The sequence below is a fragment of the Carassius gibelio genome, chromosome B20 (genome assembly GCF_023724105.1).
Source record: "Carassius gibelio isolate Cgi1373 ecotype wild population from Czech Republic chromosome B20, carGib1.2-hapl.c, whole genome shotgun sequence".
NCBI classification, from domain to species: Eukaryota; Metazoa; Chordata; class Actinopteri; order Cypriniformes; family Cyprinidae; genus Carassius; species Carassius gibelio.
In genome coordinates, this window is record NC_068415.1 from 5,713,864 (window position 1) to 5,731,770 (window position 17,907).

General features: G+C 34.5%; 1 protein-coding gene across 1 annotated transcript in view; it reads left to right on the forward strand.

Moving 5' to 3' along the window:
- Positions 1–847: 847 nt before the first annotated feature.
- The window catches only part of LOC127983508 (solute carrier family 35 member F1-like), an 80,851-nt gene continuing 63,791 nt past the window's right edge, over positions 848–17,907 (forward strand). The window contains exon 1 of the mRNA XM_052585710.1: positions 848–1,236. Coding sequence (XP_052441670.1) covers positions 1,127–1,236 — 110 coding nt within the window. The 5' untranslated portion in view covers positions 848–1,126. The remainder of the gene's footprint in view (positions 1,237–17,907) is intronic.

Here is a 17,907-nt window from a genome sequence, read left to right on the forward strand (position 1 = left end):
TGTCCATTTGTAGTGATTGTGTAGCTGCAGATTTTTTCTCTCTTTTCAGTATTGTCTAATTTATTGCTGTATTTATGCTTATTCATTATTGTTATTATTTACATATGTATTTAAATATACATATATTTAATTATTTATTATTTTTCATTTATACTGATGCAATCATATTCATTCGTATGTTTTGTTAAATACTTTAGTCTGATCTTATCTTGAGGTCTTTGTTTAAATGCTAAAAAAGTTTATTTTTATAAAGAAAAAATAATAATTTTAAATTAAATAATTAATTGTAATTTGTTCCTTTACACCCATTAACAAATCTGAAAGTAAAACCCAAAATAAAATTAAACATTAAAAACAATTATTAGCCAATGTATTAAGTCAATGTATTTTTAATGAGATATCAAATGAAATATTTCTGGGGAAATTATATTTATACATTTTATAGATTTGATATTTTATAGATTTTATTATTCATATTTTATATTGTGCATAATGTTACATTTATTTATTAATTTACTTTTTAATCTTATGTTCCCCATAATATTACAGAACTTATTTTTATTTAATAAATCAGATGCCATTTATATGTTTATTATTTAATTTATATTTACAATACATTTATATTTAGTAAATGTGCTTGCATTTATATTTTACCGCATTTTCTAATATTTACTAGATATGATTACATATATTTATTATAGTACGTATTATTACATTTAGCAAATGTGCTTGCATTTCTTCATACAACTTTTTATTTTGAAATCCTTCTCATTGGTTGACGCGAACCGTCGGAAACAGTGGCCTCTAGCGGTCAGACTGTCTATTACACTCAAAAGCACACCGCCTCCCAATATTCACGGCAGTCCTGCTCCGGCGTTCAGAAAATGCGCACCGAAACACCGGGAAACAAACAGGGGAACAGGTGCAACATCGCGCATGAATCTGTAACATCCAGCGACTTCTAGGAGCCTCCAGCATCCCTCCTCCTCCAGCACTTACTGGAGATACATACACCTGTTTGTTTATTCTCACCTGCAAAATGGAGAGCTGGAGCTGTTCGGAATAACCAAAGCCTTAGGAATGATCACTGCTTCCTGATTGAACGCTTCAGTTTTCAGCTTCAGAGATGATGCCCGAGCACCAGAACCATGTTGTCACCACTATTGAGACCATTCCATCAGAGACAGTCACTGCATCCCCATCGCTGGTTCTGAGGATGAAGAAAGTGTTTAACAGGTAAGAGAAACTACTGGAAATATCCTGTCAGGATGTGTTTGGATTTGGACATTTATTAAGATGTTTATCTAGCATTTGCACCTGGTTTGCTCACCCATGTTTACAACATCAGAGTAGACTGAAGCAATCTGTTCTCATGCACACACAGTTCCCAATAGTGCATCCAGATGTGATGGTTGTAATGACTGTTCCAAACTAGATTTCTATTTTTATCTATAGAGAGGTGAAGCAAGTGCTGTTTTTATATTTGTGAGCCATGTGCAGGTTTCTTTCTTCTGTCATGCTATTCATTTGGAAAGAGATTTAGGAAATATTAATGTTCTAATGTCAGCTACTTTCAGTCATTATTTAAATGGATTCCTACAAAACATCCCTCACACGTTGTTCCACAGTCTCCATGTTTCAGTGAGCATCACCGATTGTCTTTTTGTAAAAGTCATGATTCACTTCATCACGGCGACTGAAAGGTCTTGTGGAGAAATGCACACTTTGTCTCTTTTGTCTTGTGATGTGTGTGTCCATAAATCACAAGTGTGCTGGCACCAGAGGAATTTTCTCTTGAGCTCCTGTTCAAGTCACAGAAATCCTGTTGTGTACAGTTTGGTCCAATAAAACTGCATTCTGAGCAACTCGGGCTCAAATCTACTCTTGATCAGGTTCTAAGGTGGCCAGAATTTGGTTTAGTTTGGGTGGGAGTCAGTGTTACAAATGAACTTCACTCTTAAGATAGATTATAAGTAGCTTTTTGGCCTTTTCTAAATCCATAGATTTTTAGTGTTTTCAGGTCAAATGTCTGACTTTTGCATCAAAACCCTTCATATAAGCACAACATTTGCATTAAAGACTGTGAAATGATGGCTACGGGCAAATACACTGAAAAAAAAAACTGTTAGTAAGAAATTAAATGCAACACATTGAATTAAACGTGAGATTTTCCAAGTAGAAAGTCTGAAAGTAAGTAGTCTTTAATTACAACTTCAAAAATTATTTTTTTTTATTCAGTGTACTGCAGTCACTGAATCCATTACTAATTGAATCTAGAAAAGAATATAAATAGGAGTTAAAAATGAGAGAGAGATTTTTTCAGAGTTTAATTATGTATGTTGTTTGTTAGATAAAGGATAGAAAGCATTTTCCTCTCATATTTTAAATTGCAAAACACTTTTTTTTTTTTTTTTGTCTCAAGCCTTTGTTGATTTTTGAATGTATTTGAGATGTTATGACTCTAAATGCGCCAGAAGCGTTCTTCTGACTTGTTGGAGTAGTTTTGTTCTGGTAATTTGTTAGTCCGTGTGTGGAAGGGAGGGTTTCGCTGCTCCAGTTGTGTGTGTGGTTATGCAGAGAGGATGACAGCTGCTAGTCCTAGGTCAGATCATGAGTCAGGCTGCCCAATCTTTCTCTCTCTTTGCCATCTGCTGGCCCTTTTTATCCCCGCCACTTGCCTTTATCTCCCAGAACAATGTCCCAGGAGGTGGAATCTGTGCAGGGGCAGATCGGGTTGCATGCTGGGTGCTTCAGTGCCCATTGTGAACCTGCCAAAAGTAAAATCTGTTCTTAGGGTGAAAGTGAGGCCTGTTCTTACTGAGGAATCTTTTAACCAGCAGGATGCCACTGCATAGAAATGAACATTTTTATTGCCGCATCACTATTCCTAACTCATCTCACAAAGTTTGTGCTACAGGTCAAATCAAGCGGGCATATAAAGTATATTGAAACCAAAATATGATATTAAGACCTGGGGGTGGGATCTTTCAACTAACTTTATAATGCAGTCAATAGAGGGGTGAGTTTCTGGATCCTGGCAGTTTTTGACTATTCACATATATTCTTTATGATACACTTGATATATTATAAGATACACCTACATAATATGCTTGTTTCATTATTTGTGTTTCTATAATCAGATAGCATCATGAGCTTGGTCTGATCTATCATGCTTAATGTTCTCTATGTCTGTCCTCCCCAAAGCCCAGTAATTGAAACGCTTGTTTGGATGAAGAAGGTCAAACTTATTTATGGGATTAGATGTCATATTGTATTTGTGGTTGCTTAAAGCAATGCAATATAAAGCTTAATTAGAGGAAAGATTCAGATTGCATTAATAACCCTCAAGGTTGTTTTGCCCTGGATGATTGTCTTCCATATAGATAGTGGCCACTTAAAGGAGTAGCTCACTCAAAAAGTAAAATGTCTATAATGTTGTTCGAAACCTTTGTGCTTTTTGGAGCTAGAGAGCGTCTGGTAATGCTTGCATTGCAAGAGCAGCGTATTGACTTTATAAAAATGTTTAATTCATGCCAAAAAACTAAACAAAACAAAACAGCATTGGGTTTGGGACAAAATGAGGGTGAGTAAATAATGACAAAAAAAATCTCTTTTATTGTGCAGTAAACTATCCTTTTAAACTTTTATATACCAAGGGTAAACCTGCCACGTTTCTGCTTCTCTCAGTGTGCAATGGGGTTGTTGAAACAATGTGACATAATAAGATATAAAATATGCAAAATCTAGTAATTCCCCATGGCATGTTAGTAGCAGCACAAAAGAGTTTGTCCTACCTTCGGTACAGCTCTTTTCTGTCCTCACCTCATGGGGAAAATGAGTTGACTGTGGAATATATGTGTACGTTAGTGTTCAGATCCTTTGTTTCAGTAATTAATATTGTGCCAGTCAGCAGCAAACTCAATGAAAATCATTTTTTGGAGGGAAAGTGGTTCTTTTTTTTTCTGACACATGGATAGTGAGGACAGCTAAGCTAAATCTAATCACGTTTCATCTGTAGAAAAACCCTTGTGGTTCACATGGCACAGGAAGATTTGTTTAAGATTTCTTTCTTGCATTACGGCTAATAATGTTTGCAAACGGATAGGAGTTGTTTTAGGGGGAAATTGCAAATTTTTTCCAATGGATTATATTTCTTTGAAATTGATCTACCCAGCTAGTTCTGTGGCATATGGAACGGATGGGCTTCTTGGTAAAAAGATAGGCATAGTTCACCCGAAACTGAAAATTCTGTCATCATTTAGTTGTTTCAAATTTTTTTAACAATAAATTAATTAAATTTGTCCACTTTGAAGCTGGTAAGTTCTTCTAGTCATATGCATTTGAGTTTTTCCACATTGTCAGAGTTGTTAAGACGTAATGTAATCCTCAAAGAAAGTGGCTCCTTTTCTTAGCAACCCAGGAGACAATGCATGGAATGTTCATGGCTCATTGAGGAGCGGGTGGGCTGATGTTATTGTTCTGGTGCACCCAAACCATTCACGTTGCTCCATGGACTTCCTGGGTCTAACAGCGCAACTTTGTTCTCATTTCCTGTGGCAGCGTTACTGCTCGGCCGACAGCTGAAATCATGTGAAATGTTAAATGAAACGTGCCATTCATCCCTCTGAGGCTTGATGGCGGAATCCTCTGAAAGGTGTTACAAAGTATCTTTTTCATTTAGATCTTCATTCTAAGAAATGATTCTAAATTGTGATTAATCAGATCAGTTCCAACATTGAATTACAAACAAGTGGTCTATATTACACATTCTTTTATTAGTGAGCTTTGAATGAAAAGTCCTATATATAGGAATAGTGAATTTTTGCTTAAAGCCTTGAACTCATCGATCCAGAATTTCTCCTTTCAGAATAACAGTAGAGCGGATCTGATGATTTCTGCTCCCAGAATGGCTATTCCGGGGCCTTGTGCCGCAGTGTAATTGGCTGTTTAATCATGTGGCGGTAATCAGGTCAGAGGAACTCACATGGCTTGACTTGGCAGGAGCTGTTAAAATTGAGTTAACATTCAGTCTCCGTTATGAAATTCTCCCGATAATGAGCCTCATAGTTTTGTTCGCAGCTTAATGCCCATTTATTGCTTTGTGGAACATTTATGAGCAATTTAATCCAGGCGTCTTAATCAGCTTTATTTCAGCTTAGCAGGACACTCTTTAACTCCTTCCTCTGTGCAGTTTAATGTATTTATTTCACTTTTTGGTGAGGATGATGATGTGAGCAGAATGATGTGCTGCATTTAAACGTATTTAGTATGATTACTATTACTATGCACTTATAATGATTATTTTTCCTGTTTGTGATCATTCACTTAACCTATATTTTATTTTCCTCATACCATTGAACACATATGGCGAAATTTTGAATTGTGTAGTTTGTTATTCTTTTCCGTGCTATTAAAATGAGGATTTAGGATTTCAAGCAACAACAAAGATGCAAAAGTATCGTAAAAGTTCATATGACTCTATATTGTGTGAACATAATATTTCTTCATTTATACTTTACTTCACAAATCATTCCATGCTATATATATATATATATATATATATATATATATATATATATATATATATATATATATATATATAGAAGAAAAAATTTATGTTTATATATATTAAATATATTTATATATAATCTAAATTATATGAATATAAATCTAAACATGTAAATTAATGTAAATATTTTCTAAATATATACTTTATGTGTAATAGTCATTATATAAACATAATAAATATACACAGTACTCACACATATATAAAGAAAACCTTTTATTTTGGATGCAGTTAGTCACGATTAATTATTGCCTAGCACTAACTTTGCTCACCAGTTTGTTAGAAATACAGTAATATATTGTAATATATTTTCTGCAGTTAATTTCTTTGTTGCAAAGCTACATTTTTAGCAGCCATTACAACAGTACACACACACACAGACGTGCAATATTATTCAAAATATTTTTTTTCATAAAATGTATATTTCCATGTCTTACGGTGTATTCAATTAAGTTCCATTAACATGAATATCATGAGGCTGTGCATACATATTTATGACTGGCTTTCTTTTTTCTTTGCTTTGTTCAAGGGTGGTCTAAGGATAATCAAATATCACACACTCCCATCATCAACTGAGGAGAGAGGAAAATGGCTGAAAATTTTGCCATTTCCAATTTCAAACTCAGCAGTTGGTTTCTCCAGTAAATATTTTTGGAGTGCTGGAGTTGTGTGTGTGTGTGTGTGTGTCAGCATTGAGTTTTGCCCAGACATGTAAACACCTCAGATCATTAATGCTTCTATTCTGATTGTGCTTAGAGGTGACAGTGAAATTGGCTTTTGACAATATGGCCAAATTGATCATAATTAAAAAAAAAAAAAAAAGGAAAGAAAAATCCTTTCCTCTCAATTAATTGCCTCTCACAGCATTGCAGCAAAGTCAAATATCATCATTCACTTGACGTCTGATTCCCTCCAGTGAAACGTGATTAATCGAGGTGAATTCAGGAGTGAAGCCTCGTGTGTCAATCTGCCGGTGAATGAAGGATGCCCAGGATTCAATTTGTCTCAGCATGTGCCACTGGGAAGCAGGTGCGTTGATAGGATGAAGAATCTCAGTGTGCTTCATCTTGAAATTTCCAATCATATCGCCCAACTCAAAAACAACGGCACGCTCCGTCACGTATGTTAATAGAACATATCATACGCTTTTGTAGCAGAACCTGAATTTATAATGTTACTCAAGGTTTCATGCTCCTGAAAGCAAAGTTTTAGTTTAACATCTCCATTTTCAACCTCCTTCTGACTGTTTTTGCTACTTTCGTGTTAACCCTGTAAAGCCTGACATATGAAATAATGGTCAGATTTTTTTTTTTTGATCTTTTGAAATAAAAAAAAAAAAAAAAAAAAAAAAAAGACCATTTATTGAAATGGCACAGAATTCATTAACACATGTCACTGATGATCGTCAGGTGTGATCTCAGCAGTTTGTGTGGCACATTTCAGCACAGATTGTTTTATGAACTTGTTTAAAAAATAAAGGTTTTGCTAAGAGAGACATCTTAAGGGCATAGTTTAGCCAAAAAAGAAAATTGTCAACATTTTCTTATCCTCAAGTTGTACAAAATGTTATATGACTTTTTTTTTTTTTTTTTAAAGAATGTTGGTAATCGAACAGTTGTGGGTATCCATTGATTTGCATTGCACAGAAAAATAATACTATGGAAGTCAGTGGAGACCATCAACTGTTTGGTTACCAACAATCTTCAAAAAAATCTTCTTTTGTGTTCAATAGAAGAAAGAAACTCATATACGTTTGGAATGATATATGGGTGAGTAAGTGATGAAAACTTTAATTTTTGGGTGAAATCTCTTTAATGGTGCATAAGTAGAAAAAAAGTCTGTTTAATTATAAGATCAGAGAAAGAGTGGAAAATGTTTTTTGGCACAACTAAATTGGACTAACATGATAAGCTGACTTCAGTGGAAAAATGAAAAACATGGCCTCTTTAATTTTATGAATATTCAGGAATTTATTTTAAAATATTGATTGACCTTTCTGCTTTATGCTAATTTGTGTTGATTCAGTGCAACATAACAGTTCAGCTTTTCTTGAAGCACAGATTTTCCTGTTTGTCTTGTTGTTTTGTGTTTTTGTTGGATCCCGAAAATGTATTTTCATCCTCATGAAAACAGTTCTCTGGTCATTTCAATCTGCCGAAGCAAAGCCTTAGAAATGGCACCTAAGAGATTAAAGAGAGAAAGAAAGACTCAGTGATTTATCATGTCTTAGGGGTTAATTAAAGGGCTGGACCATCCCCGTTTGTCTTGACACAAGGATTTCATGTTCATTTCCTTGTGCTGAAATGGAACACACTCTCCATTTCCTTTCCCCTAGTGTCCAATAAACAGATATTACGACAAAGGCATTTCAGTGCCATATTAGTCAATATCCGCCACTGATAACATCTAAGTGTGTCAGATAACACACTGTCAATGCAATAAGGATCTGTAAAATCACATTCAGAGTGTATACTGATCCTCTAATGCACTAACGCCCACTTTTTAGGATATTGCATATCAAGGTGTTTTTTCAGATAAAGGCACTTTTGTGCTCTAGGGTTGATATCTATTTTAAATAGAATTTTTGTATCCTTGTTCCAGACCTTCATTCTGAAAAACAACTGGTGTAGAAACAGTTTTCACTAGTAAATTTTACAATAAAATAACAAGGAAACAGCAATTAATATAGTAATATTATATATAATTTAATTATTATTTTTGTTTATTTATATAGCACATTTCATATTCGATGGTGATTCAAAGTAATTTACAGGATATTGAGTGAAATCAAGCATTTTACACCCCCTTTAATGCTTCTATTCTGATTGTGCGGGTGAATAGATTCAGAGGGTGAATAGAACATGGACGAATTTACATTTTTTGGTGAACTAACCCTGTAGTTAAAAAACTTAAAAAACCAAGTATTTATTGGTATAGAGTTTCTCTTCTAAAAGTCTACAGGGCCAAAAGTGCCCATAGCTTGGATGAGACTAAAGATTTTATGCCAGACACATTTGAGTGTTTCTATCAGCTTTGAAAAAACCCTGCCAAGTTCAGCCTCCCAGGAAATTCTGAGATCAGAGTCAAAGGTCAGGATGTGTCCCTGAAGATGGCAGGAGTCCAATTTTCAGCCTTGTTCGACCATTTAGCTGTGTCTTCATGACTGCCAAGGAGTGATGTAAGGCAAGGAGCATCCGCACATAATCAAGGCATTGATCACACTGGGGCTGTTTGGACATTTTCTCCACACCTTCAGCGGCCATGCAGACTAAGGGCCAGTTTTACTAACAGGGCAAATTAGACCTGGTATTGCATGACTCTTAGTTGGGGGTTCCACGTCGTCTTTTATTTCCTGAAGCAAATAAAAAATAACATGACTTGGCAAAAGATATTTGGGGCTGTTGCAATAGTATGCTAGTTTATCAGTCTTTTTACACTATGTAGTATGCATATGGTGCACAAAATAAACATTTTCTGTATGCATGGAGTACTGTGGATGGAAGGATGGAATGTTGTGCATTATACAACAAAGCACACAGCAAAGAATAATACAACCCACAATGCAATACATGTGATCTTTCATTCCCAGTGTAATAAATTAACCAGAAAAAAATTAAACACCAACAGCTTCATTTTGACTCATTTGACAGCCAAAAATTAAAACATTTAACATAAAATGTATTTATAAATTCCTCTTCATTCCTTAGGTTATAATTTTGATTTTGCCAGTAGATAACCTAATTTTACAAAATATTCTATTTAAATATTTTAATTTGTTATATAATATACTATTTAAATATATTTAGTACATTAACATGATATAATTTACATTTTTATGATATACATATTACATTTAATTTAATTAAAAACAATATTAAAATATATTTAATATATTTATATTATAATATATTTTGTATTATATTTCTATAATTGTGTGTATGTGTAATTGTGTAATTGTGACATGCCATATTTTACTTTCAGTAGTTTTTAAAAAGTGGTTAAAAGTGGTTTGTTTTTAGGGTCAACTACTTTTTATTAAATGACATGACTGTGAGAGCTAACATACTGCACGTTTAGCTTTGTAGCATTTGATAAATCGACACGTTGCATACATCTCAAATATCATGTCATGCAATGAAAGACCTGATGAGGTTTACAATACGTACACTGCTCTCTTTATTTCATTAGTCACATTTTACTCCGGATTCTTATGATTAAACCCTTCTGTTTAAATTCAACGGCCCTGAGAGTTTTCCCAAGATGCCCTTAGCATGCACAGACACCTCTTAGCATGCACACTGAGCACTCCAGACTCTGCTAGCCACGTCCCAGCAGAGCAGCTAAGCAGAGCGGGCCGTGAACGGGGCTTCACTAATGAACAGGGATCTCGGGGCTGAACGAAAGGGTCGGATCATTGACTTGTGGGAACTCACTAGCCCACCTGGCAAACCTAAAACTACATTATTATTCTTCTGTGGCTTTTCTCCTTAGCCCTGATGCCTCTGATGGAACGGGTCCATATACTCCCATCACTGGTTAATGAGGTTTAGGCTTGGCTAACTGGGTCAGGCTTCAGGAGCCACAGCTAAAGACCTTCATCTGCTCTCAGGAGTAAATGTGAAAGAGTCCCTCAAGGTATAGATTAAGAGAATAAGACTGAAGGCTAGGAAGAGGGGAAAAAGAAAGAAGAGGAAAATTGGAGAGTAGAAAAAAGTAGATGTTGGAAAAGGACGATTTAAAAAAACTTGAAATTCTGCTATTTCCTGCAATTCACCTCTGATTTAGTATGTTTACCAACCTGTCTTAAAATTTAGTATCATATATTACACAAAAAAAGGTGTTTAAGCAATTTTCACTCAGAAAATGAAAAAAGACTGGAAATAGTGCAACAGAAAGACTGAAACTGAATTAGAAAGACTGAAATTGTCCAATAATTTTAAAAAAGAAAACAATATATGATCTCAATAATTAAGAAAAATTATTAAAAAAAATTAAGAAAAATCATTTTTAGGGTGTATGAGTAATGTTTATTCTTATGACAAATTTCTTGGTTTACCAGACACTCTGATTAAAAGTACATGTTAATTAATAAATGTAGTGTAAATTACTATTCATTGGCATTTGAATGGCTTTAAAATAATTGGTTAATATTTTTCTGCCCATGCATCAAAAAAAAAAAAATATATATATATTGATTAAACATTATGAATATATTTTAGAATAATTTCCATCATTATTCCTCATGAATCAATCTAGGGAGCAGAGACATGTGAGAAATCTAATGGAGCCTGAATTTAATTTGATTTACTGAAGCTGAAATCCGTTTATCGTTAAAAATATTAATAAGGCTAAAAACATGGGGTGAATAGGGTAAAATATTTCAACTAAAAGATAATGTCATACTTCTCCGCCTGATTAATCACAGTACACAGTACAGTAAGAAAACTATTTTGTATTGCATGTTTTCTGAAATAATATATCTAAATGTGCACTCATTTGCATATATTTTCACAAATCTGAATACTTGATAAAGACATTTTGCTGAGATGATGTTAAAGGTTTTACAAAGGAAAAATATATATTTTTATCACTCCATAAATCTGAAAATACTGTTAACTGCCAGAAAAAAAAATCTGCATGTTTTTCAGAATAAAATGTACAATTCAGAGTAACGATATATGAACAAACCTCTATAAAAACCATCAGAATATAGGAAGAAAATGACATTTTATGATAATAAAATAAACATTTAAACATGTACTTTGTATGTTTTTGTTTTTACATGTAGAAATTACTATCACTAATCCATTTGTAGCTTGATTCACTTGAATGTTGCCAGAAGATTGGATTAGTGCTGTGATTTTGATTTGAGATGGAAAATAGTGGAAAACCGGTTTGAAAACAGTCATTATTTTTTTGCAGTTCCATTTGGTGATGCTGATGGTGCAGAAAATGACACACTTCACCTTTAAAGAAAGAAACTGTTAAATGAAGAGGAAGGAGCGAGTGAGGCATTAGCCCCTCACCCTCTTGTTCAATAAGACATGCTGTGCACATGCTTCATGAGTAGATGTGTTTGTGAGAAAGCCATCCTGTGAAATATCAGCCCTCTCCTTGTGGGGTCACGAAATGTGGGAACAAAGAGAGATTCTGTGTGAGCAAGAGGATGTCATTGCATGGATTTTTTTTTAGGATGGAGAACATTCAGGGAGCCCAAACTTATGCTATTGGTTGATGCTAGAATGAGAGAAAAAGCTTATGAATGGCTTTTAATTGACTCTAGATATTAATTGCATATTAGACAATTCAATATACACAATTGAGGTTATTGGTGCAGCAAACATATTTATACATATATATTTAAGTAATGCTAATTTGTAATGTAAAATGATGTAGTTTTATTTGTTTATTAGCTGTGTGGACCATATTATTGCATTGTTTTTATTCAGCAGCATTTAGCATGATGAGAAATCGTCCTGAAACATGTTCCTTGATTGCTAGGTGATTGGATGCTATCTCTGGGCATCAGATTCATGCTGGATCACTGAGGATAAATCAAAAGCCTTTCTCAATCCCTCGATAACTGATTAAACATTATTTAGCTGCATGATATGATAATGGATAGAGCTGTTATCATCAGATAAGACTGACCTCAGACTCTCAAGCAAAGCGTGCTAATCATCATATCATATGTTATGGAGAGGTAGTAAATTCACACGTTTTATATGGTTTGAGGGGTTGTTGGGACATGTTCTAGAAATTGTGCTTTGTTAGTGCATAGCTTCATGCTTCATGTTTTTTATATCTTGCTGCTTTTTATTTGTCTCACTCCATTATCGCAGCATTTTAAATCACCATATACAGTATACCGTTCAAAAGTGTACGTTTAGTCAATATGATCAGAAGTGTCAGTAAATTATTAATAATATCTCAAATATATCCTGTTCTTTTGATCTTTCTATTCATGAAACAATCCTGAAAAAAAGTATCACCATTTACACAGAAATATTAATTCAAATATTAATAAAAAATAAATGCAATTTTTTTTTTACATTGCTAATAATAAGAAATGTTTCTTAAGCAGCAAATCAGCATATTAAAATGATTTCTTAAGGATCATGTGACACTGAAAAATGATGCTGAAAATCCAGCTTTGCCATCAGGAATAAATTACATTTTAAAAGATATTCAATTAGAAAACAGTTATATTAAATTGCAATAATAATTATGGACCCACTTTATATTAAGTGGCCTTAACTACTATGTACTTACATTTTAATTAATAATTTAGTACAATGTACTAATTGTGTACATACATGTTTTTACATTGTACTTATATAAAAAAAACGACATGTAATTACATCTGTATTTAATTTCTGTAATTACATTTATAATTACACTGTTGACCCATACTTTACACCTTAACCCACCCTTAAACTTACCCATACCTCCAACCCTCTCCCTAACCTTACCCCTATCCCACCTCAATAGCAGCAAAAGTGTTTTACAATACAATATGAACACAATAAGTACATTGTACTCATTTTTTTGTGTGAGTACGTAGTAGTTAAGGCCACCTAATATAAAGTGGGACCATAATTCAGAATCGGAATCAGAATCAGAATCAGAAAGAGCTTTATTGCCAAGTATGTTTGCGCATACAAGGAATTTGTTTTAGTGACATAAGCTTCCAGTACACAGAGACACCAACACACAGACAAAAAAAAATAAAAAATGTAGCCAAATAAATAAGTGTATAAACAATTGTGCTATAAATGATAATGGGATAGGATTGAAAAAGATGCAGGGATGTACTAGGATGGAGGGGTAACAAATAAATATAAGGATGTTGCACTTTTGTTTGCATAAGCATAAGTGGGGAACATTTAACTGTTCATGAGGTAGATTGCCTGGGGGAAGAAACTGTTTTTGTGCCTTGCTGTTCTGGTATTTGCGGCTCTGAGATGCCGGCCAGATGGCAAAAGTTCAAAAATGGGGTGACTTGGATGTGAGGGATCCAGAGTGAATTATAATTATAATAGTATATACTGTATGTATGTATGTACGAACTAATATGTACTAGTGGTTGACCGATAATTGTTTTTTTGACAGCCGATGTTGATGCCGATGCTGATATCTTGGAAACAGGGGGGCAATAGCCGATTTAAAGCCAATATAATATATTTTATTTCATCTTATTTTAATATTTAAGAAAAAGATAAAAGCAATCGTAATAATACTTTCTATATACATTAATTCCTTTGTTTAACCTTTCTATCTTATTATTAGACAGACTTCTACTATCTGTATTTGGCAGAACTTAACCGACGAAAGCGAACAAGAGAGAGAATGTGAACACTATTCACAGGCGCTTCCTTTGTCATCACCGTCAAAACAAAAGTCCCGCCTCAAATACATCGGATATGCGAAAAAACGTATCTGCCGATATTTAAAAAAATATCAGCCGATATATCGGCCTCTGCAATAAAGTGACGTGACATTCAGCCAAGTATGGTGACCCATTCTCAGAAATCGTGCTCCACATTTAACCCATCCAAAGTGCACAAACACACAGCAGTGAACACACACACATTGTGAACACACACCCGGAGCACGGGGCAGCCATTTTTGCTGCAGCGCCCGGGGAGCAGTTGGGGGTTCGTTGCCTTGCGCAAGGGCACCTAAGTCGTGGTATTGCCGGCCCGAGAATCGAACCCACAACCCTAGGGTTAGGAGACAAACTCTCTAACCACTAGGCCACAACTTCTAAAATATTGACTAGTGGTCAATATATCAGTTGACCACTAGTATGTACCATATAGCACTAGAATGTGCTACAACATTATTTTTTGGTTTTCGTTTAATCATGTGGACATGTCATTCAAATTATATGTTGTGATCCAAACTGTCAAGATTTGCAGAAATTAAAGCAGTCTTAGTTGCTGATTTTCCCTCATATAAATGCTCTTCCCCTGATCTGCCATCGCGGAATTGCGAGTGTTATTGAAAAAGCTTGTGTTTGGTTTAAATATACATCTGTTGAAGCAGGTAGAGAGATGAAGGTCTCTGCCAGCATAGACGTCTCTTCATATATGGCAGCTCAGTGCCTGTCTGGAGGACTGATGGGAAATTGTAGAACTGCAGGGTTTTTTTTTTTAGGTTCAAAGCCAGTGTGTTTGGCCCAACTGCCATGTGTTTATTGCGCATGGAGTCACTGATGCATCCTCTGTCATGGAATGCAACTTCCTGTCTGATGAGTTGTTGCTTGTAGGAAATGCTGGCAGATTCCTTTGCTGAATGTCAGATGAATATGAAATTATGGCGTCTTGCTTTTTTTTTCTGCCTTGGATATGTGCTGACTTCTTAGGGGGACGATATACATGTCACCTAACTGAAGAACGAGTGAAAAAAGAAACCAAATTTGCATGTATACATCCTATCAAGAGTTTTTTTAAAGAAATATTTTCTTTCACATTCAAACGCCAGAGGCTGTGCACTTCCCAGCTTGCGTTCCATCCTTTCTGCTTCATCTTCAGTGAGGTAGCACTGCCGTCAGACTGGAGTACTGCTGGTTGATTCTCTGGTCGTGCTCCTGCTGGCTGATGCCTCTTTGGAGATGCTAAAGTGGCTGCATTCCAAAGGCATGTGTAGAGATTTTGAGGAATGATTATCCCTGTGCTGCTGGATGACCTGCAGCTGTATAATTCCCTTCTGAGCTGATGCAACTCCAGCCTCTCCGGCTCCTGTTCTGGGTTTTCATTCGTTGGTGTTTTTTTATAAATAATGCAGCCTCACCGATCAGCATTCATAGAAGAATTGAGCTACAAGGTCAGTTAAATGGGGTGGCTGTCCTGTGACTCAGGGCTGTGTGATTATGTTGAATGTTCAATAAAGTTTAAGTGTGTAATCTTTTTTTTATGTTGTTATGTCTGGGTTTAATTTGCAGAGATGACCAGGGCATGTGATTGGTGCTGGTAGAGGCACAAAAATGACACACTGCAATTTGCAAATCGGTTATTCTGAATAGCTGCACACCTGTGATTTGGGCTCTGGCACGAGCAACATAGTAGTGACAAAAGTTATTAAATTAACCTTGACTGAATCGTTTTTTTTTTTTAAGGAATTATTTGAGCAAATGATTCAGTGATTAAACGGTCACTTGCTTTGTTCTTGAGCGAATCAGTGTTAGAATAGAATCATTTGATTTGAATGATTCTGTGACTCACCAGTAAAGATTATTTATTTATTTATGTATTTATTTATTTATACATGCCTGACTGCTGTTCAAAAGTTTGGGGTCTGTAAGATTTTAAAAAATGTTTTTGAAAGAAATGTCTTATGCTCTCAAAACATTTATTTGATCAAAAATACAATAAAAATAGCAATAGTGTAAAATACTGCTACAATTTAAAACAATTTAAATTTAAAAAAATATATATTAATATTCCTGTGATGATTTTCAGCACTTTTCAGTGTCACATGGTCCATCAGAAATCTTTCAAATATGCTGATTTGGAGCTCAAGAAACATGTATTATTGTTGTCAATGTTGAAATATTTTGTGCTACATTTCTATCAGGATTATATGATGTATAAAAATGAAGCACAATATTTATGTAAAATAGAAATATTGTGTGAATGAAAAAATCTTATTTATGAATAAAAATGTCTAGACTGTCACTTTTGATCAATTTAATGCATTATTGCTGAATAAAATTTCTTAAAATAATTTTGACACCAAAAATGTAAACATTAGTGTATTTATGAATGTATTTATATAATATTTTCAAGCTGTATAGCAATTTATGTTGTAGACTGTATTTAACAATTATGTGTGTATTCCACATTTAAAAATGGACAGCATACATGTTTGCAACAAATTAGGTATAATTTAATTTCAGAGTGAACTATTTCTTTAAGTGTGCACGCACAGTCATGAGCACATATTGTGTGTGGGCGAGTCCCCATGGATTCATTGGTTTGCATGTGTGCGTTGAGACTGCAAGGTGAAAAGTGAGACGCTTCATTCGAGTCAGACTAAACGTGTGGGGATCTGTGCTTATTTTCATTTCCACTTTCACTGTTTCACAGAAGCACTGAAGCAGGAAATGTGGTGTAACCGAGAACAGTGACTGTAGCCAAAACTAGCTTGTATCCAGTCGGCAAGGATTGCACCGTGTCTGCAAGCTTCTAAAAGCATATATTATTTCAGCGTAATTTGAGTTTAAGCTTCCAAATAACTAGAAAACACAGTAGAATCAGGCCACCCTTCTCTCAGATAAGAAATATACTGTAGGTTTGAATAATTCATGAGAGCGGTATGCCTGAGTAACTCCTTATTACCTTGTAAGAGCAGGTAAATTATTCATAAAATGAACATCTTGGATTATATATATATATATATATATATATATATATATATATATATATATATATATATATATATATATATATATATATATATATAAAAATCAAATCAGGTTTGTGATTTAGTGCCCGGTGAAAAAGAAAATAGATTTTAGGTTAGGATGCACTTGTCCTGCTCATCGATATTCTTGTCAGCTAGGAGCAGCTCCTTTCTCTGTGACAATAAGAAAATAAATGAAGCTGCAGAAATTCAGGAGCATCATGGCACTTTTGTTCGTCCACGTACAGAGATTCTCAATCTTTTCAGATAGGTTGTCTTTATCATAACCAGCAGGTTTTTGGGAAGTGAGGCTCTGAGGTAATTACTCGTCTTTTAGAGAGGGTTGGAGTGGATGCACCCTTCAGAAACATTGAATTGTATTGAATTCTTTAGAGCCTGATGCTTTTGATCTCAATAGTACATTAGGGACAGATGATTCGGGCCAGCTAGTTTGAGTTGGTTGCTGGCTTCTGCAATCAAGTTATTGGGAAAAGTGTCCGTTTTGGAATTTGATTCAGGTCTACTTGTATTGTCAGTTTTTGCTCCAAAATTTTCCTTGCTGAACTGAGGTGACGTACATAGTAGATTTAGATGTGTAGCATATGTTTATAATGTAATTGTATATTTTTGTAAATAAATGTCAATTTTATTATAGTAAATTGTAAATAATTTAAATCATTGTAATTAATTGCTACCCCAATGTAAGTATTTTATTCTATTAATTATCATTCTTCATCCATTAATATTTCTTATTGCAGGATAAATCTTGCAGCACATGTTGGTTATATTGATTGTTATAGAAATATCCAATCTGTTAGTCGTTGTTGTGTATTAGATGTTCCTCATTAACCTTTGCATCAAGCCTTATGTGTTTTTTGGTGGCTTTTATCATTCACTTTTATTGCATGATTTTCACTAGTAGTTCAGACCTCTAC